The sequence below is a fragment of the Chaetodon trifascialis genome, chromosome 12 (assembly GCF_039877785.1).
Source record: "Chaetodon trifascialis isolate fChaTrf1 chromosome 12, fChaTrf1.hap1, whole genome shotgun sequence".
Lineage (NCBI taxonomy): Eukaryota > Metazoa > Chordata > Actinopteri > Chaetodontiformes > Chaetodontidae > Chaetodon > Chaetodon trifascialis.
Window position 1 is genome coordinate 18,616,812 of NC_092067.1, and position 27,333 is coordinate 18,644,144.

Consider the following 27,333-nt stretch of genomic DNA (forward strand, 5'->3'; position numbering starts at 1 on the left):
TTGTAACAGAGGATGCTCAATGTCAACCTTGTTTCCTAAAACACAACAAGTCTTGGTATAAATGCATTGTTACCTTATACTGGCCCATATACTGGCCCATTAACTCCCATTGACCTGTGTGCCTTTGAAGTGGGTGAACTGGTGCGCTGACTCGGTGACTCTGAGACGTGCCTGTTGCCATGCTTGTCACGTCACGAGCGGGTCAAGTTACCGCGCTCCGTTTTACTGTCCCTTTAGTGCTTCACCTACAGCACAGATCAGAGGAACCGGGGGCAGGATCACGCCAAACTGTGCCCCGACTGTGACCATCAGGGGTCGGGGTCAGAGGTCAGGAGGACTGGCGTAGGGTCATAGTGTTGTTATATATCAATTAGAGGGCAGGGAGAGGGGAGTTACGCCCCCCTGGAGATAAACAAGGGGGTGGCTGCTCACTTTAGACCTTTATTTACCCTGGTTGACATACAAACAGCTCCATGCATTCACAGTGGGAGCTGCCTCTGCTGGTGGCTGAGCTTCCTGCTATTGCAGTGTGTGTGAAAAGTAGTGGATGTAAAAATGTGGCCTCTAGGTGGAGAGTTTTGCTGACACTGTCACTCACGCACTGAAATAAGTGCCCAGAGAGTGCTGCAGCTCTGAGTCTGTGGCTGGTTATGTCTTCATAGCAGCGGCTGCAGACTCATGGGTGCTGTAGTACGTAATGCCATTTCAGTCTGCACAAGCGATACCTCCACTGGACCACGGAGCACGTCACTCTGTCCGAACGGATGCTTTTTTGGATCTGGAGGCTGGATAATTAAGTTGAGACCTTCTCTGTTTATTTCCTATCTCTCTCTTCCCCATTGTACAACAAAAGACAATAAAACAAGCCTTAGCTAACTAGCCCGGGGACGGGAATCAAGGTTGGAGGAGATCATTCGTATGATGTAATGTTTGGGGATGGGGGGAGAGCTCCATGTAATAGATGCTATCCTCCAGAGGGGGATCCTCACATCACAGCAGAGGTCTCATTTACTTTGGCAGAGACACGCTCAAGTCAAGTCATCTCTGTCCCCAACACACACACACATGCGCTCAGACGCATACACACACCTGGGTTTGATTTCGAGCCCCGTGTGCGTGTGTTTGTGTTCGGCAAACTTCAGACCCTTCCCGAAGACAGAAACAAAAACAGTCGCTTCAGATTTAGCCCAGTTTGCATCATATCGGTGGACTTGAAAGTACATAAAGGGATAAGACATAAAGCCTGCAGCTCACACAGACATCTGCTCACAAAGAAATATGCACACACACATTCATGCAGAAGCACAGATGCACAGGCACACACCCACCCACACACACACACACACACACACACACACTGAGCGCTCCACCTTCAGGCCACTTGTTCTGTTTGAAACCAATTTTGTCAGAGTGGTTTACTTTTCAGGGTACAGGAAAATTAAGTGTGGCACAGTGAAATGTAAGAATCATTTTCTGAATAAGTGGAGAAGCTCTTGAAGCAACGAGACAGGGTCGGCGCAGTCCAGAGTGGATACTTAAGTCTGCTCCATTTACATTTGCTCCATCTTCTGAAGTTTTTCATTAGATCATAGAGAGTTAGATAGAAAGACAGAGCCAGTGCTTAAATACAGTACAGGCCGTGCACTCATTATATTTGATAAAAGATTTTTTTCCTGCTGTAATATTGAGTGTTTTACGTGTTCTCAAGGCCACATTGCTGCTTTCCACTTGTGTTGTCGCTCTAAGGTGCAACCTGTCGTCTCATTGTGTCTTATTGTACAGCAGAGACCAGGGTTTGCGCCTGCTGAAACACTTCAGTTAAGATGGTTTTTCAGAAAATATAGATGCAGTAGACACATTCTGTCCAATGCTTCAAGTCAGCATTAACTTTTTAAATATCTGACCAAGAAAAATATCTTCCTGTAATCATTAGTAAATGCTTTGAGTGCTTTATGATACAATCCCACACATATATAAAAGGAAAGCAAATGAAGGATAAACATTTCTGCACTGATATCTTACAGAGAAAATCTAACTCCTGCAACATTATGTTTTTCTCACAGCAATTTTGCTGCTGTTAATTAGTTATGTATCAATGTGACTTCTAGGATATATAAGATATGCGTGGCTCTATACACACATTTTAACTTTGTGAGTTGGAGTGCCGTCATTGACATGAGTGGCCTATTTTCATTTATTTCTGAACAGACTGTGAATCTGTATGTTTCTGCATTGTGTATTTTTAGCAGGTAATGTTTCCATTGAGTATTTTTAAGCAACAGCAGTTACGGATCACTGCTGTTGTATTGCTTTCAATCCTGGTGGAAAGGCATTTAACTATGACAGAAAACACACATATCTCTCTCTATATATTTATATAGATATATATATAAAGCTTGAAGCAGATTAGGATGCCTCCTTTTTATTCTGTTCAAGTAAGTGCATTGTCTTATTAAACACAACGTCACCAGAATCACTAATCATCGTGGCAGATTGTGTCTCCCCTCAGCTTTCTGTTGTGTCAGAGTCTATCATCAAACCTTTCTGCACGTCGCCACCTCATTATTTCTACATATATTTCGAGTCAAGCGATTAAACTCTTGAGTAAAATGAGGTGAAATGTTAAGTTTAGCTTCGCCTCTTTGTATTAAGCCCCACTCAGTTCTGTCTACGTTTCATTGTTATTGTTGGACCTATGGAGAGCTTGGGCTACACTCTGATGAATGAGGTGACGCCAAGGAAGGCATGACGGGGGAGACTAAACACCAATGGAATCTCTCCCCTCAATTCTCCTCTCGCTTTATCTCTCCCTCCTTTTCCCTATTGCTATTTTTCAGCTCTGTCTCTTTCACTTTCTCTAGTTTTCTTTCCCGCTCCCTCTTTCTTATTCTCTCTCTCTCTCAGGGGTGTTTCATTAACTTTACTGTGACATGAAAAGCAAGTGGCCATCCTTCAGCCTGAGAGCTCCTTGAACACCAGGCGCTCATAGATGTGCTTTACACCCACGCACCCGCACACACACCCGCACACAAAAACATGTAATAGAGAACCGAGACTTTCTTAGCTCGTCATTAATTTCTGTGTTGGGCCTGAAAGCACCTGCTGTGTCCGCCTGCTATGGGACTTAAAACACTTCACATGAGCCTTATGTGAATGTATATGTGTGTGTGGGTTTATGTTTCCATTAATGCTTGTGTGAAAGGAGCGATAATTCAGTTTCCACTTACCCAGAAAGTGTTTCTCTTTTCTCTGTCTCTCTGAAGAAAGCGCTCCTCATTCAGACGTGCGTCCATTCTGAATTTCAACGGAAAGGAAAAAAAAAAAATAGAAAAAGCATCCATTTGCGCATTTAGGCCCATTCATTCTAATGACTGTCATTTTAATCACAATGAGCCCAGTGTTTCAGGTGTTTGCCCATTCATCATCGCTCTGATTCAGTGTTGATTTGCCTGGACAGCGAAGCCAAAGCGCATGATCAATGAGTCTTCCCGCTGTGTTGAATTCAAAAGGAATGACCCCGCTTTCTTTTTTCTCCTCTCCTCCTCATTGCTTTCTCCCAGTGGAGGGAAAATGTAAGATAGACACGAACGTTCCTGGTATACACTCACATCTGTCTATACTTCGTAGCTTCTTTTGTTTCATAGTGGATTCAGCACGTTTTCCTTTAGTAGCCGTAGTACTGTGATGCAAATAACCAAGACTGCAGCTTGAAAGTTCTCACTTGTAGAGAAAAAACATGTTAGTACAAGGGTGGAAAAAAACACTATAAGATTTTGCTAATATTTAACAGCAATTAAACAACTTTACACAAATTTAGTGGGACGGATATGGGAATCATACTTTTCTCTGAGATATTTTCACAGTGCTGTAATCTAGAAAATTTGGCTGAGGCAGCAAGTTTGCTTTTAATTAATCTGAGTAATTTACAAGAGATCTGGTAGTGTGATTTTTCACCCTTAAGTGTTTATTAGATGCTTAGTATTCAGCAAGAGTGACTCTGAATCTAAATAATTCATGTGTAAATGCTTACAGGGTGGAGATAACTTTATTTTTCTCTCTGCTATCTTCCCCTCCTTTCCTCTTTCTTCCTCCTTCTCTGACTCCGTCCTCCTTCTTTCCTCTCCCTTCCTCTGCAACTTTCCTCCAATATCTTTGCCCCTTTTCTTCTCTTTTGACCCCAAACCTTTCACTTGCTCTCTTTCTCCCTTATTTTTCCTCTTATCCTCACATCTTTTTTACCTAATAACTGTCTGCTTCTTCCACTATCCCTCCTTTGCATCCCTCTCTTTTCTCTTTTCCTTCAAATTTGCCCCATTTTTTCCCCTTCCACGTGGTTGCTCCTTTTTGCCCCCCTCTGTTTCTCTCTTCCACCTCTCCCTCTCTCCATCTTTTTCAGTGGGAGGAGATCAGCGGGGTGGATGAGCACTACACTCCCATCAGGACCTTCCAGGTCTGCAACGTGATGGAGTACAGCCAGAACAACTGGCTTCGCACCAACTGGATCCCTCGCCAGTCAGCCCAGAAGATCTACGTGGAGCTGAAGTTCACCCTGAGGGACTGCAACTCCATCCCGCTGGTCTTGGGCACCTGCAAGGAGACCTTCAACCTCCTCTACCTGGAGACGGACGACGACCAGGGCAGCCACTTCAGAGAGCACCAGTTCTCTAAGATCGACACCATCGCCGCTGATGAGAGTTTCACCCAAATGGACCTCGGAGATCGCATCCTCAAGCTCAACACCGAGGTGCGCGAGGTGGGTCCCATGACCAAGAAGGGCTTCTACCTGGCGTTCCAGGACGTGGGCGCCTGTGTAGCTTTGGTGTCAGTGAGGGTTTACTTCAAGAAGTGCCCATACACTGTGAGGAATCTGGCCTCCTTCCCCGATACGGTGCCCATGGACTCCCAGTCGCTGGTGGAGGTCAAAGGCTCGTGTGTCAATCACTCCAAAGAGGAGGAGCCGCCACGAATGTACTGCAGCACGGAGGGGGAGTGGCTCGTGCCTATTGGGAAGTGTCTATGTAACCCAGGGTACGAGGAGAGGAGCAACACCTGCCAAAGTAAGACAGCTCTTCTCTCAGTCATGCTTTTTATTTCACAGTTCTCTCATGCTTTCTTTGTCACCCTTTCATTCTGTCTGTCGACTACCTTTCTTCTCATCTAATCCCTCATTTCTCTGATTCACCTATCTTGCAACCTGCAGGCTAAAAAGTTTTTTCTCTGTCCTTGTTTGAAATACTGTGTGCAAAGGCTGCAAACTGTGGAGCCTCGGCAAATCAAAGTGTTTGATGAGAAGACTGTCACACTTCATATCTGTCAGCCCGCAAAAAAACCTTTAATGTTTGATGCCCAACCTTCGTGTACACGTGTGTGTGCGTTTGGGTGCGCATGTGGATTCTGTATGATGCCTTCAAAAGAACCCAAGGATCCCAGAATGTTCAGGGATAGCTGTACATGTATATATTTCCATGCATGTGTGTGATGTATTCTCCAGGTCTTTGAGCTACGGGCTGCAGCGTGCAGTAGTTCAATAGTAATCTTCTCTGTGACACATCATTAGCTATGGGAAGATCTTAACCAGAGTAGCAAGGATGGGACTGATAACGCAGAAGAAAGGAGTGGGCTGGAATGGATGGTGAATAATGGAATAGTTGCGGTGCTGGTTGTGGGTGTTGGTGGAGTCATGAGTGGGTAGACACTGGAGTCTGGAGATACTCGATCTCACCCCGAAGTCGCCTCTGGAGGTGGTTGCAAAAGTCGAGGACTAAGCGTCTGGCCGCCTGACTTTGCCTTTCATTTTCAGTCTGTCTGGACATCATCATCACACATGTTTTGCAGGGAGACTGATTTGAGTTGTTGCCAGTTGGTTATTGGCAAGAAAAATGTCAAAATGATAGAAGTCACTAAAGATTTTTTTGGCTCCTGCTGCACTGGGCTGACACATCGCTCTGTGAAACGCCCCGTACCTGATGGTTTTACAAGCAGATGCAGCTGTTTTCCAGGCAGCTTGTTATTGATTGTGATTGTCCTTTGACTGTCCTTGTTCCCCTTCGTTTCACTTTATTTCACCGCGGCTGCTTTGCCAAAAACATTAAGTACATGTGTCCCCTTTGGGATGAAGCAACCAGTGGGCTCAAAAGTTAAACATCACGATGAGCCTCTCCACACGTGACATCCCAGCATGATTAAAACTGACTATGTCATAGTTATGAGAGTATGTTTATTTTTTCTGAATTTTTCATTTTGCCCTTCATAAAGGGTTGCATATATACATGCGGATAACAAGATAAATGTGCAAAATTCAATTTCCAGTGTGTGGCTTCTGTGGTTATTCTAACAGCTTTCATCAATTACAGTTTGCATCTGTATAGCAGCTTGTCTGGTGGGACAGCTGCATAATAGTGTCCTTTTACATATGGTATCGATACATTTTTCTGAAAAAGCACGCAAACATATGTAAATACATTTTCGATAATGTAAAATAACAATAAAAGTAGTATATACTCGCTTACTTCATGCCCCAATGATTTATGATTTTATATATTTTCATCATGTCTCTCCAAAGAGAAAACTGCTCACAGTAGCTTCGGCAAAAGAGACAGAAGCTCCTCTTTGTTGTGGCTGTTTGGTTTCTGCGGCCCACGTCGTGCTCCTCTTTTCTCAGTTTCAGTGAGCTCCTCACCCTGCTTAAGAAGCCAGACACAGCATCTATTTGAAAGCAGCCACCTCTGCACTGCGGCTGTTACGTGGCTCGTTTAAAGTTGAAAAGGTGCTGGACGTTTGAGGAAAAACGCAGCCTGTCTTTAGCTCTCTAAGTCCTGGTTGTTGGTGCAGGTCCTGAATGCTCCCACGTTCATCAGCTCTCTCCTCTCTGGAGCCGTGCTCAGTGTTAATTAAAGATCAAAGACTGTCTCCCAGGTCAAGCCCCTGCTGTCAGGGCAAAGGGAAGCTCTTTTTCTGGGGCTGTGGACTCCAGACGAGGCTGTCTCACTGTCCAGATGTGAGCAGAAACTTTGTCGCAGCTGTCATATGAAAACCTAATATGTACAAAATGTAAACAGACTCGGCGGGATGGAAGATTACACCAAAAACAAGGATTAGCATGAGATAGAAATGTGCTACTTAGACACTTCTGAACCTTATTTTTAATTAAAAAAGGGGCGTTGACAACCTTGAAAGTTAGAATAGCTCTCAACTGGAACTGTCCCATATCTACATGCCATTTCAAAGTCACTATCCAAATTATAGAATAAATTAACCGGAAAATAAACTTTATCACATTCTGCACAAAAATTATTTAATGTTCAATCCATAAATTTTGCCTTTCCTCCCAAATTTGAAAGGAGAAAAGTTGTAGATCCGAGAACAGGACATTATGCGCACAAATGGCAGACCCCTGTCCCCCTTCCTACCGCCCTCCTTTCACTTCCTGTCTCTCTGTGAATTGTGTGAATGTTTGGATGTATTTGACAATCTCTTATTGGTTTCAGAGAGGTCTAATGGACTCTAATAAGGTCTTATGTTACCCTGGAGTGGGACAGCTGCACCAACAGGCCCCCACAGCCCCCGAGTGCAGGCGTCGGGGGCCCCAGCGCGCAGCTCGCTCCTCAGGCCCTTTGTGTTAACAGATAGATGAGTGCATGGGGTTAGGTCACCCTAAAAGACAGACAGAGAAAAAGACAAAAACATATTTACAGTGGTACAGCCAGATAAAACAGGATGAAACAGATGTCTGATGCACCGTTCCTCAACGATTTACATCCCACAGACCTGCAAACAGGCTCAAATTTGGCCCCCAAAACTCACTTAGTCCTATTTTAATGCATTCAGAGAGAGTTTGACATATTCAATAACTGAATACATTTCCCTTTATTGCTGTTTAGTGATCTAGTAATTAAACATACATGCTGTCAGGGAGCAGCCTCTCAGCAGACCCTGACAGAGGTGTTTACATTGAGTGTTGTTAGCTTTGACTGTTAGCTCTGAGTCAGATGTGGATGGAGAACCTTCAATGAATATTTCATGCTTTGTTTTCTTTGACCAAACTCCTTCAAGCAGCATCTTCCATTTACCCCCTCTTTTCTGTGTGTGTGTGTGTGTGTGTGTGTGTGTGTGTGTGTGTGTGTGTGTGTGTGTGTGAGAGAGAGAGAGAGAGAGAGAGAGAGAGAGAGAGAGAGAGAGAGAGAGAGAGAGAGAGAGAGAGAGAGAGAGAGAGAGAGAGAGAGCAGTTGCCTTTGTTTATACAGACTCTAAAGTGTGTTTAAGGGCTTTAACAGAATACACTCTAGTATTAGACTGTCATTATCTTGCAGGGCTGTGTGTGTGTGTGTGTGTGTGTGTGCGTATGTATGCGTGTGTGTGTGTGTGCGTGCGTGCGTGCGCATACCCAGAAATGTTTGTGAAAGCGAGGATGTTTTCTCAGTGGCGCCTTCAAACGAACACATGAATTCTGTCTGGCTTTGGCAATGGGACGCCATGTGTGAGCTGCTGTTATGAGAGTGTGTACGAGCATGTGTGTGTGGCCACTGGCTGCAGTGCGTCATTACATGTTTCACAGGATACAGTGTATATTACTGTGAGCGTATTTTGATATTTCATCATCCATATCAGGGCCGAACACGTTATCGGATCTTTTGTCGGGGAGAAGCGCGGCGAGGGGACGGGGGTTTTCAGGCTGTACGAGGTGAATGGACGCGTCAGTCATCATCTGGATTACAGTATGTTTTGTGCGCAGGCTTCGGCCTCTCCGCGGAGAATGTGAGGCCAGATCTAATCTCGCTAAGTCAGTCTTTCATCTGTCATTAGAACAGACTGCAGCAGGTGAACTAACTCCTATCTACCATCAGTGTGAAATTCCTGCAACCCTAATTTGATCCTAAAACAGCAAACGGATGTCTGTCTGTCGAGTTTCGGTGCGCGCGCGTGTGTGTGTGTGCGTTGCAAATGCAAGCAGCTGTTCTGCTGTACATCGAGGAGGGACGCAGGTTTACATTCTTACTGGATTTATCAAGTTACACAATCCTCAAACTTGCGCGCAGCGTAATGCTTATTGTAATTACACATATACAGTAAATCCGTATGCACACTCAAAGGGACGCATATACTCAAGCCTACTTAAGCCCGAGTTGCTGGTCTTGCCTGCATTTATCAACATATCTTATTATACATGGAAAATGAGAGAAAAGCACTTCAAGTTAATCTGTTTAAGTAGAGATTTCTAATAAATTAATTTGCACTGATGATACATGTTCGAAAATGATTCGTTTTTGATGACTGCAGCATTTTCAAATCCTTGTTTACGGCCTCTCCCTCCCTCCCTCCCTCCCTCCCTCCCTCCCTCCCTCCCGCTGGTTGATGGTCTTGGCCGCCGGTTCAAAGCCCGCCGTCCATCTCATGTCGAATGTTTTCTATCACTCTCCACCCTGTCGCTGAAGTGATTTAGCTGCTGCCCTCATGCACTGACATGCTTGGCTTTCAAGCGGACGCATTACACATCTTTCGTTGACTTTGTCACGCAAACCTACATCGACCTGACCGATGAAATACTTGCGCTTAGGTCTCATCCATTCGGTTTTATACATCCGTTTTATACGTTCTGATTTTAAGCAAAGCTGACTGCACTGGGGTTGGCAGTGCTGCCAATCCCGCTGAGTCTCTATCTATATTTCATCTCATTGTTTTGGTTTGCTGATCCCGAGGGTTGATGGAAAATGTCGGAGATCCAGGGTGCTTGGAAATGAAATTCATTTAGCATTTAGCTGGCACAAAGAAAGCCACATACTTTTCTCAGGATCAGACCACACCAAAGCTAAAATATCACTAAATTTGATTCAGCAAATAAGCGAAAGGACTCCAATGAGATGCCAGCGTTGTTCTGTTTCTGATTGTTTTGGAGTCTCTCTTCCTCTCTAGTGATCACAAATCCTTTAATGCTGTTTATTATAAAAGACTTTCATGCTATCCACTTAAATCTTTCATTTTAAGAACACATTTTACACTTATTCCCAATGTTTCTAAGGGATTAAAGTTATATGTGTGCCATAAATGTTGTATTGATTCTTGAGAAGAATAAATCTCAATGCTAACCATTAACCCATTCAGGCCAGTTAATAAAAGCAGCAGAGATCCAGCAGTCTCACGGTTCTGCTTACATTCTGCCTCTTCAGTTTTCTCATCACTCACATTTTTTCTTGCGCTGTGTTTTTTTGTATATTTTCCTACCAGACTGTTGAGGCTGAGTGCTCTGAATTCATGGAGCTATTGGCTCTCCTCTGGTCCCTTGGAAGGACTCTGTTTGTTTGTGTTGGCCATTATATAACTGCCAGGCTCTCCACAAGAACATGTCAGTTCAACACACACACACACACAAGCACACAAACACACACACACACACACACATAGTCAACGCCAAAGCCCCTAAATTACAATGACAGTAATTCTAATCCAGCAACAGGCTAATATAAGTCACAGATTCTTTTCTTGTCTTCTTTTGCCACCAAATGCTTTTTTGCATGTACTGTACGTGCGTGCATGCGTGTGTGTGTGTGTGTGTGTGTGTGTGTGTGTGTGTGTGTGTGTGTGTGTGTGTACATGTGTGTGTTGTGGCCTTTATTTATCCACTTCACTGAGTCCCCTGAGCCATTGTTCCCTTTTGCAGCAGCGCCCTGCTGCACATCATATACCAAAGTTGCACACATTCACAATGGGAGCTGCACAGTCTAGCAGAGTGTAACAATAGCCTGTTACTGTTTGCCATTCAGTTACTTGTGGAGGGGCATCTCCACAGTCGTGGTTGAGAACAGGTGTTTCCCAAATACTTCCGCCTCACACGTTTTCAAAAGCACTCCAGACAATCACGTCAATTCATGCTGTCCAGTGTGTGCGGCTTTGTTTGGGTGAATGAAGTGTTATACTGTACATGGCTCTGCTCTAACACTGGTGTTCCATTGCATCAGTCTCCTCCTCTCTTGTCAGTTTAGTTTAGTGTGGAGGCTTTCTCCGCCGCAGCCTTTTGGCTGTGTGCTGCCTGGCATTTCGCCTTTTTGGAGCTGAAAATGAGAGGAGAGGCTGGATGAAAGGACAAGGCCTGGATTGAGTGCTCCAGTGAGAAAGGTCTTGAATCATGATGTTAACACGGCACTATATCAAAATTTGCCGAATGTAAAAATGCTTCCCATATTTTTTTTTTCCCCCCGAAATCACAGAATCCCATCCCGACGGGCAGAGAGGCCTAAGCTTATTTAAAATCAGAATGAGCAAAACAAACTTTTTCCTGAACAGCTGAGCGCTGTCTCCAGAGAAAGTAGGCAGCAGAGGCTTTTGGGGACTTTCCTTGGGATTTTTTTGGATGTTGCATTGGATTTCGCTCTCTTAACCCACTTTTTTGACTTGTAGGCAACTGTGTTACTGCGTTTAAAAGTGCATCCTCAGTTCAAACAGACCCATCTGTGTTTTCATCACTGCCCACATTTTGCGCCCCTCTAGTAATGTTTGACTTTTTGAGGATCTTTTCTAACCTTGATGTGCAAAAAAAAAATCCTGAGCTAATTAAGGCATGCAGAGAAGCCCGCAGCAATCATACTGACTCCCACTCCACAACACAGCAGCCGGGAGGGTAATCTGACTGGAGGGAGGGAGAGAGAGTGAGAAAGACAGAGCGAGAGAGATAATGAACATACCGTTAATTAGAGACACCATTCAGCTGTACTCCAAAACCAGGAATTTCTCTCGCAGCAAGGAAACTGCAAGTGTTGTATATGCTCATGTACTCTATGGTGCGTTTGCGTCTCTGTGTGAAAGAGAGCACCCTCATGCAAAGGAGAGAGAGACGAAGTGAAGAGAAAGAGCACATTCATATGCTCATCCATTGCTGTACACGCAGATTGAAATACTGCATGAGCATATGTCTGTTTCTGTCTCAGACCCTCTTAAATCAGTCTACTTCTTTATCTCTGCGTGCACTCATATAGTATACTGATGTGGGGTGTGTGTGTGTGTGTGTGTGTGTGTGTGTGTGTGTGTGTGTGTGTGTGTGTGTGTGTGTGTGTGTGTGTGTGTGTGTGCGTGTGTCTGTGAGAGTGTGTTTCTGGCGTGCAGGGGCCAAGGAGGAGGCTGCAGCCAAAGATGCAGGAAAGGTTTGCTCATTCGGGGTATTATGGCCTGTTTGCTTTTCTCTTTATGGGCCTTCCAGTGCAGGCTGGGGGTGGCGGGTAAGCCCGTCACCCCGGGGCCCTGGTGCTGTTTGGACTTCAAAGCTGTTGGTAACCACAGGCTCAGGAATCCAACTTAACACACACACAGACAAATACACCCAAATGGGCACACACACACAACCAGGCTTGAAACAGAAAGAAGGATAGATAGATGGGGTGTTTATTTGTCGGAGAGGCCCCTGTCAGTTGACAAGACCACTTCACAGTGGTTGGTCTTTGTGTCCGTGTGTGTGTGTGTGTGCATGTGCGTGTGTGTGTGTGTGTGCATGTACATGTATGGGTTTGTGTGTCCACTGTACATACAGACATGGTGTGTGTGCAACATATGTGCACACAAAAAATAAGAAAAAGGACACACATATATAAGTTCTCTGCATATGTGGAAACGTATGTCCGTGTGCTTCTGTGCATTTGCTCATGCAGCCGATTGGTGTGGACTAACACTGATGGACGATCACCGCGGGACTCCTGACATCACTAGTGTGTAATGTTTGTGTGTGTGTCTGAGCAAGCCTGTGAATTGGTACCCAGGCAAGGACAGAGGGATGGACACTGCGGGGAAACATCCTGCTTGACAGACACAGTGGATGTTTGGATACACATGTAATGCAACGGGGGAGGGAAATGAGGGAGCGGAACGGGGGAGTCACTCCATCATTCCTGATAGATGAGAGGGAGCAAGCTGTAAAGGGAGGTTGGAGAGGGAGGAGGTGGGGAGAGGTGAAGGCAAGAGAGAAAGAAAGCAAGCTGTCACTGGGATACAGACCCCCGCTGAAAACTCTTTGGCGCAGAATGCTTGTTTTGTGATTTGTGACGATACTGCTATCAATTCAACATCCACAGAGGCTGCCATGTCTGCTCCTTTTATTTATTTATATATATATTCTCAGCATTGCTCCACTAATTCTTTTGTGCATTCCTCTCAAATATAAGTTGGCTGATAAAAAGGTTTTCCACCACAGCTTGACACACTCAGGTCACACGATAAAGGAGTCAGTAAATGTTTTGCTTTTCTTTGTCTCTATTTTATGCACTGATTATTTAAGGCAACACGAGAGCTTATCCCACTCAGTTTTCTATGTATTTAGCATAAAAACTGATGAAACATTACAAAAGTCCCTCTGAATAATCCATCCATCCATCCATTGTCTATACCCGACTATCCCTTTTCGTCGGGGTTGTGGGGGGCTGGAGCCTATCCCAGCTGTCAACGTGCGAGAGGCGGCGTACACCCTGAACCGGTCGCCAGCCGATTGCAGGGCAACATATACACAGACAACCATTCACTCTCACACTCACACCTAAGGGCAATTTTAGAGTCACCAATTAACCTAATGAGCATGTTTTTGGTCTGTGGGAGGAAGCTGGAGTACCTGGAGAGAACCCACGCATGCACGGGAAGAACATGCAAACTTCACACAGAAAGGCCCGACCCGGGGATCGAACCAGCAACCTTGTTGCTGTGAGGCACGCGCACTACCTGCTGCCCCACCGTGCCGCCCTTTGAATAATTGATTATACAAACATCGTTTGTGGGGCGAACACTATGTAGCTTCATCATTTCCTCTTTTTTTTGCCATTATTATTTATGTTTTTGTCATAACTTCCAGGGACTCTCATCTGCAGCATCAGCAGCAGCTCATTTGCACTTAACCTTTTTTTTTTTCTTCTCACGTTCTGTTACCTGTTATCAGTGTTTCCCTTCACAGCTCTCCATCTTATATCATGCGGTGTCCACCTTCAGCAGGGGCTGGAGTTTAAATGACTGCACATAAGGCAAATTAGAGTGCCACAGAATGCATATCCTCAGATGCTGTCAAAGAGCCTTATCATAATACTACTGTCTCTCAGACCACTACTACAAGCATTGGATATTCAATGTGAGCATATATCACATCCTGCATCTAACTCATGAATAAAATAGGCCTATTACTGTAAATCTATCGTGTGTGATGTCTGCTGTCCTTGGTGCTGAAGATGCCCTCAACCTCAGACACATCCGCGGGCTTTGGCTGTCAAGTGTCTCACTTATCTCAGCGCGTCCTGTAGGCATGTATAGTGACACTGTGAGTAGACGTCAGGAGAATCATCTCATTGTACAGCCGCGATGCGTTCAGTGACGAGACGCCGCTGAGTGTCATTTTGGTTTTGAAAAACACAAGCGTCACCACACAAATGCCTGTCTTCCGGCAGCTGTCTGATCTCGCTGTGCCGCCACATCACAGATGTCAGGATAATAACCTTTCTGTCTCAACAAACACTGCACTCTTTAATGACAGCCAAGCAAAGGCAGCAATGTCTGTTTTAGCACTTTGGAGAGGAAGGGCACAGCATGGAAATCTGATGGTAATTCCGCAGTAAGGCCTTAGCCAGTTACCGTAAAGACAGCAAGCATTGATGTAGTGACACGTTAGAGCTGATGCACTTATCTGTCAGAGAACTCCAGAATCTCACAGTCACAGTGTTTTTGATCTATTCACTTTCCTCACTGACAGCACTTACGCTGCTCTCCCGTGCTAAATTATGTGACACATTAATAGCACACGTTCAGATCCAAGCAGTCACCCACCAAGTTAACATGCTGAGATATGGGCCCGGTGCCAGATGAAGGATAGGCGGGATTTTTCTTGCACTTCTCAAACTGTTTTGGAAGTCTTTTATTCTTTTATTTTAGATTTCCAACATAATAGCGATGAGGCACCTAACCCTGAGATTCCATATGCAAAGCGTCTTAGCTCCATCCTCCACGTGGCTGCAAACCAGATGCGTGTCAGACATTTGTGCTTCTGCCATTGTAAGTGGGTAACACAGATAAATAGTTCCTTTTTTTGTCTATTTTATTTGCATTCATTGTTGATGTATGATCCAGAGTCTGCACAGGGTGTTTTATTTTGAAAATTCACTGCAGTGTTCCTTTGTCTGACTTGCTGTCTGGCTCGATTTGCATTGTGCAGATTGAGGCGACGTCCATCAAAAATACATTTCTGAAATGTAGACGCTACACGCTGGTTGAATTGCACATATTGTCGAGAATTGCAGTGATCACCTCCTTTGAACGTGTCCCGAATGGGAAGAGGACGTTCCACGCCCGGCGGGATTTAGGGGTCAGCTTGTTTTGATCTGCTAGCAGCCCACTAATGATCTGACCTGGTCAGTAATGTAATGCATGTACGATCTGCAATTTATCAGCCTTATTTATTCCATTTCACCCCACCCTGATCCATGGATTTATGTATCTATAACTTTGGGTTTTGTGTGTTTTCCATCCACATTATGGTCATAGATCTCAGCAAGACCTTGAGCGAAAAAAGGCTGAGAACTGATCCGTGGTTTAACCTCACCCGCTTTGTATTTTTGAATATGATTATTTCCTCTCACCTGTGTCTGCTTGTGAGTGTTTGACCTTGCTATGGTAACCTTGCTGTTTTTATTGTTTGTGTCTTCCATCTTAATCAGGCCTGCAGGAAGCAAGGCTTCAGAGCTCCTCTGGGATCTGTGTGTTTGTGTGTGTGTGTGAGAGAGAGAGTATAAGTGCAGGGTATAAGTGTGAGAGACGTGTCTGTCAATATATACAGGTCATTAGTAAACCAGAAGTGAGCAGAGGTGAGGAAAGGAAGACAAAGTGCTTACCACAGCAGGAGCCGCTTCTCACTGGCACACACACACACATTCCGACGCTCGAGTTAAAATATGCTTTAACTTCTTCTGTGAATTCATTTATGTTTGTCAAACCAATCTTTCATTGACCTGTCGCGCATTCAAAAGTCCTCCAGTCTACATTTATCCATGAAGACATCAATTTCCAGAGTTTCCAGAATGTATCTTCATTCTGCTGCGTCACAGCCTTGGGACGGACTCGCTGCCTGTCAACACCGCTCGTCTTTCTGACCCAGAGCAGGCTGGAGCGGATCAAAGGAACCTGGTCAGAGGCGAGTTTAAAAAAAATTTCAAGGGTTGGAATGAAAGGCTGTGAAAATGCTTCAGTTGAGTTTTCAGGTCCAGTTACAGGTCCTAAGGTTGTCAAATTTCTTATTGCACTCTTTTCATGCACACTATGCCTGAGCTTCCCGAGGTGTGCTGTAGGAAACACAGTATGGGGTACTGTGGCTGTTCCAATCTATTTGGGCTTGATATGGTGAGAGCAGTGTGCTGGCATTGGTTGTAATATTCATTTAACGTGATATCAAGAGCAAAGGTCAGGACTTTGCAGTTTAATTGTGAGTGTGATGAAGGCAAACATCTGCAAGGCTGAGGCCATAGCTTCCTTTCTGCTGAATCACTGCTACCTGGGCTTTGTTCAAAAGTTTGGGTCAAAGGGATAACGTAAGCACCTGTTTGTTGCGGCGGCTATATTGGGCGGCCATTGTAAAGAGAGCCAGAAAGCCACTCCAGGTCAGTGTTTGTTGTGACCTTCAAATAAGACCTCAGCCAGCAGCGTAAACTTGAGCAGGAAGTGACCTTCACTTTCGTGGTCACTCTCAGCGACGGCGCTCAACAAAGAGAACTTTGGAGTAAAGATGTCTTATAGACCATGCAGAACTTCTTTAACTTCAGACATTAAGCAATCCAAAGTGAGAGGACTCCATTCACTCCTTGCCAAAACACACACGTTAGCACACAAAAATTAAAGTAACTCATCTCAAGAGAACTTATTTCTCACTTATTTCTCAGCTTGTGCCCCTGTGGAAGAGTCACTGACGTCCCAGACAGCCCTGCCTTTCTGAAATGATCCATGGACTCAGACTACATGCATCCTTGACTCCCCCGACTCCCACATTTGATAGAGATAAAGGAAAAGGTCCCTGCACTCATTTATTGCATACTCTAGCCATCCCCATCCACCCGCACGAGGGAGAGTGGTGACATTTTACCTTCGGCCACGGCGGTTGACTTAGAAATGGTGTCAGATGAAATGACATGCCCTCTGGTGTGTACGCGTGTGAATGTATGCATCTGTGGGAGAGGAGGGGTCATTTGCGTGTGAGATATGTATGGCTGTTGTGTATGCATATGAGTGTGTGTCACTTTGCGTGTGCTGATTAAAGGCGGTCAGGCCTCAGCGATCACGCCTTTAGCTGTCCCTGCACTCTGAATGCCAAGCACAACAGAGCATGCCCGGAGCAGCCGAGCGTGGAGACTGCAAAGCTCGACCACGCCGGACACCCTTAAAGGCCCACAGCTGCGTGTATGTGTGTGTATGTTTTCCCGCTTTTGTGTTCGCCTTTATGTTCTTCACTGACCACACTATCCCGATAAGAACCATTTGAACTGAATAGGCTGGTTTTTATCTCCCACTACCAATTTCCAGCATCCGACAAAGCACTGTGAAGAATGTGTGTGCATGAGAGTTTATGGACTGCTTCAAGTGCTTCCTCCAGCGACTGTCAAACAAACTGCTTTAATTCATTCATGTTGCTCGGACGCGGTTTCTGCAACTCAAGGAATGCTGTTTCTGCACGTGAAATATGAAGAAAAATACAAATTACATGAGATTTAGACGGTGAGATAAGTGGCAAAGATGTGCTACATGCATAGCAAATAATAGCACTGAGCTAAGCGTGTATATACATGACAGATATTTTGGCCATATCTGGTGCAAGGGATGAAAATGCGCTTTTCAAAAATATATATTGAAGGAATATCAAACACACGTCCAGACTTCTTCATAAATCTTTCAAACTTTATGAATGCTGATGCACAAAACATGAACTTTGCATATGGTTGCATTGTCGATGTCTTTCTCTAACATACAAACATGAGTTGTTTTCGAGTGTGTTTTTTTTTTTTTTTGTCATGCTTTACCATCAGTAACATTTACACCTGCCTTACTTCACTACATTTAATTAACATGCATGTTATTGTGCCTGCATTGTAATCTGCTGCTCCTTATCTGACTTTTTGGACCCCTGAGTTCCTCCTCAGATTTCCATCCCACAGCTGAATGCTCAAGTAAATATGACTTGTTGTGGTGGAGTCAAAGGAAATGGGTGTGAAATAAAGTTAGAACGTTAGCTGTGATAATGGCTCATGATATCAATGAGTTGCTGCTGGTGCTCAAGCCAAACCCTAGCTTAGTATTTAAAGTTAGCCCCACAGTCGAAGCCCCTTGGCATCGCCTTTAACAACACAAACACTGTGTGTCAACAAGTGTTTGTGCTGCCAAAAATGTTTAATGCTGCTGCTCTCAACCTAGAGGCCTCTCTCGCTCTGTCTTTGTCTAAGTCTGTCCTCTTGAAGAGGCTGGAATAAAGTGTCACTTATACCAGGACAAAGGATGCAACCTTTAAAGGTTGAGGGATACTGCGGAGATGAGCGTTGACCTTTCTTACAGATTACACACATTCGCTCGCTCACACACGCACACACACAAATACTGTATGCATGGAAGGTTAGAGGCACGGTGAAGATGAGCAGAGAAAAATGGCAGACAGCAGTGTCCAACAAGATTACTGTACTCATCATCCACAGATTTCCCCACCTCCTCCGATTCATTTCCCTTCATCTTTCCCCGTTCAAACGGATGGCACCAGGCATTTGTCAAGGTGAAGGTAGCTCGGCCCACGCCTCGCGATACAACCGACCAATTTTTCCATTTCTTCCGCTCTGCTAGTCTTTTGCTATTAAGTGTTCAATTTCAGCACCTGCAGGCGATGCCAAAGTGCAAAGCCTCAAGGAATGTTAGAGAAATCTCACTGATTAATGCACGGCCTCTGCACTGACTCCTGCCTGATTCCCTGCCTTTCTGGTTCGCTTTGTACTGCTGTTGGTGCTTTATTGATGTGTGCGGAGGTTGATTCTGGCCTTTCACAAAAACCTGGATATCCACCTCTGATATGATATGATATATATTTTTTATGTATCACACACAAAAGACAGCAAAGCAGCCAGATGTAATCTGGAGTGTGACATTTTGATCAGATTCTGCAAAAGCCTGCAGAATTTAGTGTCCTATCAACTCAATGCTGTTTACAGAAACTCTCCAAACCTGCAAATTTCAGAGATGCGCTGCTAAATTCTGCTAAGATTTGATAAATATCACCATTCAAGATCAAGTAAAGACCACAGTTTTGTCTGTTGTGTTAAATCTAGTGAGAATTTTGACAATGAATTAAAGGTTACTCAGTGGAACGAGAGCTCCTGATTAAGAGGCCTCATGTACATCACTGTGTATGTGTGTGTATGTGTGTGTGTGTGTGGAGGGGCGTGGGGGTTGGCGATGACAGCTCAGTGCCACGGGTAATTGAGGTGTGTGTAGTATTGATGAGACCCCAGCTCTAATGAGCTTTAGCCAATTAATCCATCGATTTACATGTAAATGGCTCCTGAAAGGTTACTGGCTGTGGCTGCCATCTGCATGCACTTACCATGCTAATGTCATGCTGAGTGACACATACACTCTCAGCGCACATGCAGAAATTTAGGGCTTGAGAGACAGAAAGACTGGGAGGGGGAGATGTGACTGCTTGATCGCTGATAGATCGCACTGCATCCCATTATCAGCAAAATAAGGTGTTAATTACAGTGCCATACATTTACCGTGGGTGTGTACACCTTTTAATTATGAAGCAAACATCTTTCATCTCTTGTGTCAATCTCCCCCGACATCTCTACACTTCAGCACATCTGGGTTTTTTTATCTTTGCATTTTAGTTTTTAACTTTATTTGTTGATTTTAGTGTCAGCATATTCTACATAAAAAATTTTTTTTTAATTACTTGTGTATTTGTTGAGAACTTGACACTTCATTCAACATCTTAAGGAATATTTAAAGCTTGTGGAAGTCAGTCCACATAAGTCCAGGAACTGATAGAAATGATGTCTTCGGTCTGTCAGATAGCTGGAGAGTTGTTCAGTGTAGCGCATTCTAATTTTACAGTAATTAGTCTTTCTTTCTGTGTGAATGTTAAGTTCTCTTCCGAGTGTGAGGATGCCGCAGTGAACAATGGCTCATTCTGGGTTGCAGACAAATGGGCTCTGTGAAGTCTTTCACCTAAAACAATGCAATAGCGCAGAGTTCTGCTTTCAGCCAGCTAACTGACTGGGGTTCAGTGTTAATTACCAATGTCTTCAGCTTAACTGAGATACTCAGCAAATTGTCCCCAGGTGGGGAAAGAATAGGCTATCTTCATTTCTCATAGCTGCAGTTGAGCTAATTATGATGGTGTGTGTGTGTGTGTGTGTGTGTGTGTGTGTGTGTGTGTGTGTGTGTGTGTGTGTGTGTGTGTGTGTGTGTGCTTGGAAAGCATTTTTGGTGTATTGCTGGTCCAGCTCGCGTATTTGTGTGTATGTTCATGCGTATCTGTTTAAAAGGTGTGTGTGAATCTGGTGCTTCAAAGAGCTTTGTTAGCTTTCTCTACTTTGACTACTTTGTATGTGTGTGTGTTTGTGCTTTCGCGCAAGATCAGACAAGAATTGGCACATGCTAAAACATGCAACTTCCAAAGCCAACAGTTCTGTTAAGTGAGATGTGCTGCGTTATAATGATGCCATCTATCACTCCCTTCATCTCTCCATTCCTTCATCCTCTAAGTCCTCCATCACCGTCTCTGTGGCCTCATTAATTTAGCCTGGACTATTTATGGGCCTATAAAAACAATAAGGAAAGAGAAGAAGGGTTTTACTGGCACGACATACGTTTCCAGTGCATGGGAAAGATGAGGAAGCCTGTTGAGTTAGATGGAGCGTACCGCATCACTTTCAGTTAATTGCACTAGATTCTTAACATATGTTCAACACTGAAAGATGTGTTCATATATGCAGTGGGTTTTTTTTTTTTTTTTTTTTTTTTTTGACATATCACAGGTAGTCTGTTCGGTGTTTCGGAGCATAAGAGCAGAAAATGAAATGCTTGTGCTATAAAAAAGTTATGTGAATTTAAACAGGTAATAGGTTATATTCTTGTCTTTTTTGTAATTGTGGTCATTTTTGAAAATCGACTGTATAAAATGAAAGATAAAGCCTGCCTTCAAAACATTCTGGCAGTCCAGCAAATGTATTACATCCCTGAAAATGTTTTGACCAAATTGGAAGCAGGTCCAATGGTCAAAAATAGCTAGTTGGTCATTTTTGATTAAACTTGTTATATTTATTATTAATATACATACATAACATTACAGTGGCTGATAGTGGCAATGCCATATTCAGGCTCTCAATAGAAGTCTATCGGACACCACTGCAGGTTGAAAAATGACTCCAAAGAGGGAAATTCAGCTCTGAGCAGATTAAGGCTCGATATTACAACAGCCTTTGTAACAGTCAAAGCATTTATTGTCAGATGCAAAGTTAAATGCACAATCAAATTCTTTGAATGAATTTTATTGTTATCCTGCGATTCGATTTACTGTTATTGTTGAGTTGTCTGTTGGACTGTCCCTCCCTCCTTGTGTTGAGGTTCAGGGAGTTCAGACCGCGAGACCTTTGACAGCCTCTTGTAACCTGTGGCTGCTGTCAATGAAGAGTATGTAACACACTATAGACTGGTCTATATGGGGTTGTAACATGCTCCTTTTGGCTCCTTTGAGGCTTAAAACATGGGGACACACAAAGCTGCGTGGCGCTCAAGGTCCCCTTCAGTGGGAGGCCACTGACACATACTGATGTCCAATGCAATGGGAGGCTGGCTCCTCTGTGTTTGAGAGAAAATTAGATAGGGGGTGAGATACAGAAGTTAGTTCGTAGCGGTGCATCAAAGGGTTTTAGCTGCAGGTGTGGTTAAGTTGCCTTTTTTTTTTTTTTTTTTGTAGTTTTCGAGGCAGACCAGAGAGCATCATCATGACAAAGAGAGGTTTTATACAATGTATATAAAACAAGTCGGTCATCTAAAAAGAGAGATAGGTCAAGTGTGCATATACATGCTAAATGAGCTCTGCAGAGTCTGTAAGATGTGTTTGCATACATGTAACCGTGCCACGTTCTGCATGAGCCTGCAATGAGAAGCTTTCACCAGGTTTCTTTTTAATGATGGACTGTTCTGGGTGGCTGTTATTGGGGAGAGTGGGGGTTATCACCCTGCTGCAGAGTGAAATACCATGTGTGCGCCCAGCGGGAGAACATTCCTGCTGGCCCCATGATTTCCTCAGGTCATTCATGCAGTCCTCATCCCCACTGTAATGGCATTGTCCTGGGGCTCAGCCGCCCCGCCAGGCCCCCCACGCTTCAGCCTTTGGCCTCCCTGACAGCACTGCCCTTCAGCTGCCTGTCAACCACACCAAGCCTGGGGTATTTGATGGGAGAGTGGGAGGGGTCGAGAGGATGAGGCCTGGGCTGGGGCTAATGCTACACTCAGGTCATTAGGAAACGATTGTGAAAACAATAGAAATGCTTTATGTATATGGTAAATATGACGTTCAGCAGCGTCTGATGAAAGCTGAATTTCTTTACTATGATGTGTGCAGCGCAATTCATAAATCTTATATTCAGTGGATGCTAAAGATGAAAAATTTCCATAGACCCTGGTGGCAGAGAAAAGATGTACTCAGTGGCATTCAAGCATGAAATGTGTTGATTGGAATTTCCATCAGTTGTGTTGAACAGGACTTCTCTTTTGAGGGTCTGCATGCTTTTCACACCTGGAGAGCTGAGAGCAGGTTTTAGCATTCGCAGCGCCTGGCACTGAGAGATGGACTGCATTTCTGTCTCAGCTTCGCGTGGACTTTCTATAGCAAAGTGGCAGTCACATAACAAAACAACACCTCCTCCTAGCATCTGCTGAGCTAACTGAGCACATCGTCTGTTTTCATCTGCTTTAGTTTGTCATGCGGTGGAGATACACGGATGAGGCCGTGCGAACCAAGCAGAGAGAAACAGTCGCCAGTGCATTGAAAACAGTGAATCTGCTGCATTGATGGAAGGAGACGTATGGAATGAATGCAGAGGAGGAGGGACGGCATCTGCCGCTACTTATGAATTCAACAAAGAGTATGCAACTCAAAGCTCCTCTCTCCCTTTCCTGCTTTCTCTCTGCATTCTCTCTACGTAAAAAGGGCTGTTCATCATTATTCAAGGACAGAGCTGATTAAAGGTGATTAAGCCCTGCCCATCCATCACTCTCGCCTTTCAGCCTGTCACTGGCCCCACAGTATTAAGGGGGACACCAGTGCGTGTGTGTGTGTGAGAAACTGTGAGACTATCTTTCCAGCTTTATTTTTTTCCAAATACTCGCCATTACCTTAATTGCAAATAATTTCTCAAATAGAAAGAAACAATATACTTATCTCCTTAATAATGCCCCTTAATACTAAAATAATACACATAAGCATTCGGATCGTGGTTTGAATTAAATGGGCCGTGGCAGTCCATTCTTTACACGACTCCTTAGCAACCCTATGATGAATGTCCACTTTCCCCCTTGATGAATGGCTGCAGTGAGAGCCTTTCTTGCTCTTGCCATTCCTCATAACATTAACCTACAGTAACGCTAACCAACGATGCTAAAACAAAAGGATAATTTTCCCGAACAAGAGTTAATTGATTGGTTTGGCCGCCGTCCCATTCTTGTTGACAGTTGGCCCCTTAGCCACACAGACAGTTAGCCTTCCGTGCGGACTGTGGGAAGAGTTTGACTCCAATGTTTGTGATAATAGCCACTAATTTGACATAATGCAATCATAATATGATTTTAATGGGGATTGAAAACAGAAATAGAGCATTTTCCACAACGTGACTCCTCCTGTGCCGGGTAAAGCTTCTGAAGCAGCATTTGGACCATCGTGGGAAGCTATAACTCTGCAGCTTTTGAGGATGGGCTGAGGCGGGTTTCATTGCACGTTTTACAGAGTGTTGAGTGAAGTTTCACTAGCTGTGGTCAGGCAGGAAGCTGTGGACGACACACACTGGTCAGTATCTGATTTCTAGTAAAGGGCCAACATCATCCGGACACTGTGAGCCCACTTTGGTTTCTGCTGCCCAGTGAGGCGCTTCTTTGATTCATGGTCAGATTTGTGCATGTGGGTTTTACTGCATCTGTACTGATAATGACATGACACACAGGCACTCTGCGAGCTTTGTGTTTAACTTAGTTTGAATTGCTTCCTCTCTCCTCAAGAAACAATAGCTCTATCAGTATGACAACCAGCATACACACACACACACACACACATACACATCCTGCTTTACAAGATCCAAAGAATGGTAATAATAGAACGAGACAATGTGTGAGGTGAGCAGCTCTCAGTATGAATGCCTGTGCTTGAGCGTATCATTTTGGGCACAATACAGGAATGTGTGTGTGTGAGCGAGTGAGAGCATACTGCATTTGCACATAACAGCAACTCAGGTGAAACCCGTAAGCATTGCTTTGGAAGGATGAGGACTACAATCTGGTTATTTAACTTTTGTTTCCCAGCACGATGAGCCGGGGCTCCTCAGACTCCCACTAACGTTAACTCTGCAGGGTGCCACTCTGGAAATACACTTCTGCTGAACCTGCACTTCTCCGAGCGTCTCTACATCCACCGCCACCGAACCCCCGCTCCACCGCACCCCCTCAGCACAAAGTCACAGAGAGGAAAGTTTAGAAAGTCAGGGCTGAGGCAATCCTGAGCAAAGGTAATACATGAATGTGAGACTCCTTACTCCTTTACATTTGTTGTGTTTTGACTTTCAGATGCCAAAACTAAAGCAAATCCTTCTATTCTATTTGTACCATGCATTTGCATTGTTATCTCAGTTCGTTCAACTTTCATTTTGCACGTCCTCATACGTTATTTCATAGTCTGTGTCATATCGTCTTGCCTCCTCCTCACTGTCAGCCAATAACATTACAGCAGTAACTGTATTTTTTTCTAACAAAACCCGTGAAACTGAAATACAACAATCTATGGCACTACATTGCCGAGTTGATGCACACTTCCCATAGTGCTTGGATCTTGCTAATTGCTGCAGCTGCTGTATATTTCAGGTGTATTTACACTGTAGCTTTTCTCATAACTGTATAAATTGCTCACTGGTGTCTCTCATCATAAACAGTCTTCATATATCGATATTCCTTCTTGTAGTCATATTTCTTCTTCTAAATTGGTCTCTAGAGAGGTAGCTTCACAGTCCTAATGTGTGTGTGTATGTGTGTGTGTGCATGTGTGTACTCTAAGATTAGTACAGGAAGTTTGTTTTGAATGGGCCCCTGTGAATACTATCCCTGCATGTGTCATCATTGGTGACTCATCACGGCACACACACTATGCACACAACATGTTGTTTACACACTCAGCGGGATTCTGTGCCTGTGTGTGCACACAGTATACGTGCATATACATGAGTGTTTGGTTTGTGGCATTATTTGCATTGTATGTAACATGCAGCGACACACACTCATAAACGACTGATATTTTAAAATGTAAGTAAAGACAAATGAATGGCACTCATTAGCACTTTAATTAGTTGTTTGCACCCTTGCATTTGCATGTGTGTGTAATCGTATGTGTGTGGCAACAGCTGAGGATGATGGGAGAGGAGCAGCCAGAAGAGAGTTGGGGGTAAGGCGAGAGTCTTGATGTGCACTTGGACCGTGCCAGGATGTCTGGCCCTGTCTGTAGTTCACCTGCGCTGGTCTGTCACACACTCACACAGAAACGGGTGCACACATGCAGGCAGTCGCGCACACAAACACACACTTCCAAGGGCATAGCATATACTTCACAGTCTCACTGTCTGTCACACACGTACACATGCATGGCTACACCTAAATCACAAGATGCTGATTTATAGAGAGGTTTATCTCTCTCTCTGTGACCCAGTAACTGCTACCCCTGGGTCTCTCTCTCTCTCAGCAGTAACACATGGCGGGACACCCTGTGGTGAGGTGTGTCAGTTGAGGAGTGATTTACTGCTGCTCTGCCCCAACCACTGCTGAGACACCTGCCCCAGGAATCCACACACACACATTTCTATGGATACACACAAATGCGTGCATTTGTACATGTGCACATGGCGGACATACATTCAGTAGTTTAGCGGTACCATAACCTCATAACGCACCGATAGTCCCTGTTGCCTGAGGAGACCCCGTTTTGCTGTTTCTGAAAAGCACCACACACCAGCTCTCAGTGGATCATGAACTATGAGGTTATGAATTCCTGAATTTTCTCGAGCCACTTAATCCTTTCCAGAGGGTCCTGGGACTGGACACTGTCCCAACATGCATCGGGTTCAATGGAGGGAAACACCCCTGAGAGTTCACCACCACCAACACTCAGACAAAGGATCACATTCTCACTAGAATCCAACCCAAACACAGAACTTGTGTTATTAGCCATTACAGACTCAATAGCCATCATGTTGTAGCCAAAGCAAATCTCAGTACTTCGAGGAACAGATAGCTATTCCATATATCACCAATTACAGTGAATTAAGCTTCTTTCAGCTGCGTGTGTGGCAGAGACTTTCTAAGAGGTCAGGCTGAGTTGAGGATGTGTGAGCTGGTGGTGCTGGTGACGGTTGTGGTAGAATTGGTAAGATTGAGCTGAATATTGATGGCGGATGTTGAATGGTGCTTTATTTTTCATGCTGCAGCCATAAGGAAGTATGAGATGGTATTATCTGATTTGATTTCATAAAGGATCATCCAGTTTAAGCTAAGCCAAAGGAGATAAGAAAGAAAGCACTGAAGCACCTCCGAGAGTTCGGCCAGCTCTTATCATGGCTGCCACTTAGATACTCATTTCACCCAAGTGGGAACATTTGTAAGCAAAACAGACTATTTGACTGCAGCCAATTTATCACAGAATAATAGTAGAGTATAACACAATTAGTGGCTGCAGCTCCACAAAAAAGAAAAAAGAAATTAACAAATAATTATTCACAAATGTTCATTTGGATAACGTGTCATTCCGGGATGTTTTTCCAGGTGTGGCTTGCAGGTTCAGTGCTTATTTGGTTGCTTGAATTTATTTTAATTTAAAATTTGTGACATCTGTGACTTTTCGGTGTCTTCTTCTTGTTTTAGATTCGTTGTTCACAAAAGAGTGTCACAGGTTAGGAGCGTCACTGGGGAGCTAAACAGGACAGGACATGAGATGGGGCTAATTTGAATGCACAACGCTGGCATGGAGCTGTGAATATGATTATTATTTTGTTATACGAGACCTTGATCAAATTGCCTCTCACTTTATCCCCCGTGGCATGCAGG

At 44.2% G+C, this 27,333-nt stretch overlaps 1 protein-coding gene across 5 annotated transcripts in view; it reads left to right on the top strand.

The window, feature by feature from the left end:
• Positions 1-27,333, top strand: part of epha3 (eph receptor A3) — a 445,799-nt gene that overhangs the window by 12,381 nt on the left and 406,085 nt on the right. For all 5 annotated transcript variants that reach the window (XM_070976187.1, XM_070976189.1, XM_070976192.1 and 2 more), the window contains exon 3: positions 4,397-5,057. In XM_070976187.1, the coding sequence (XP_070832288.1) occupies positions 4,397-5,057 (661 nt within the window). The remainder of the gene's footprint in view (positions 1-4,396; positions 5,058-27,333) is intronic.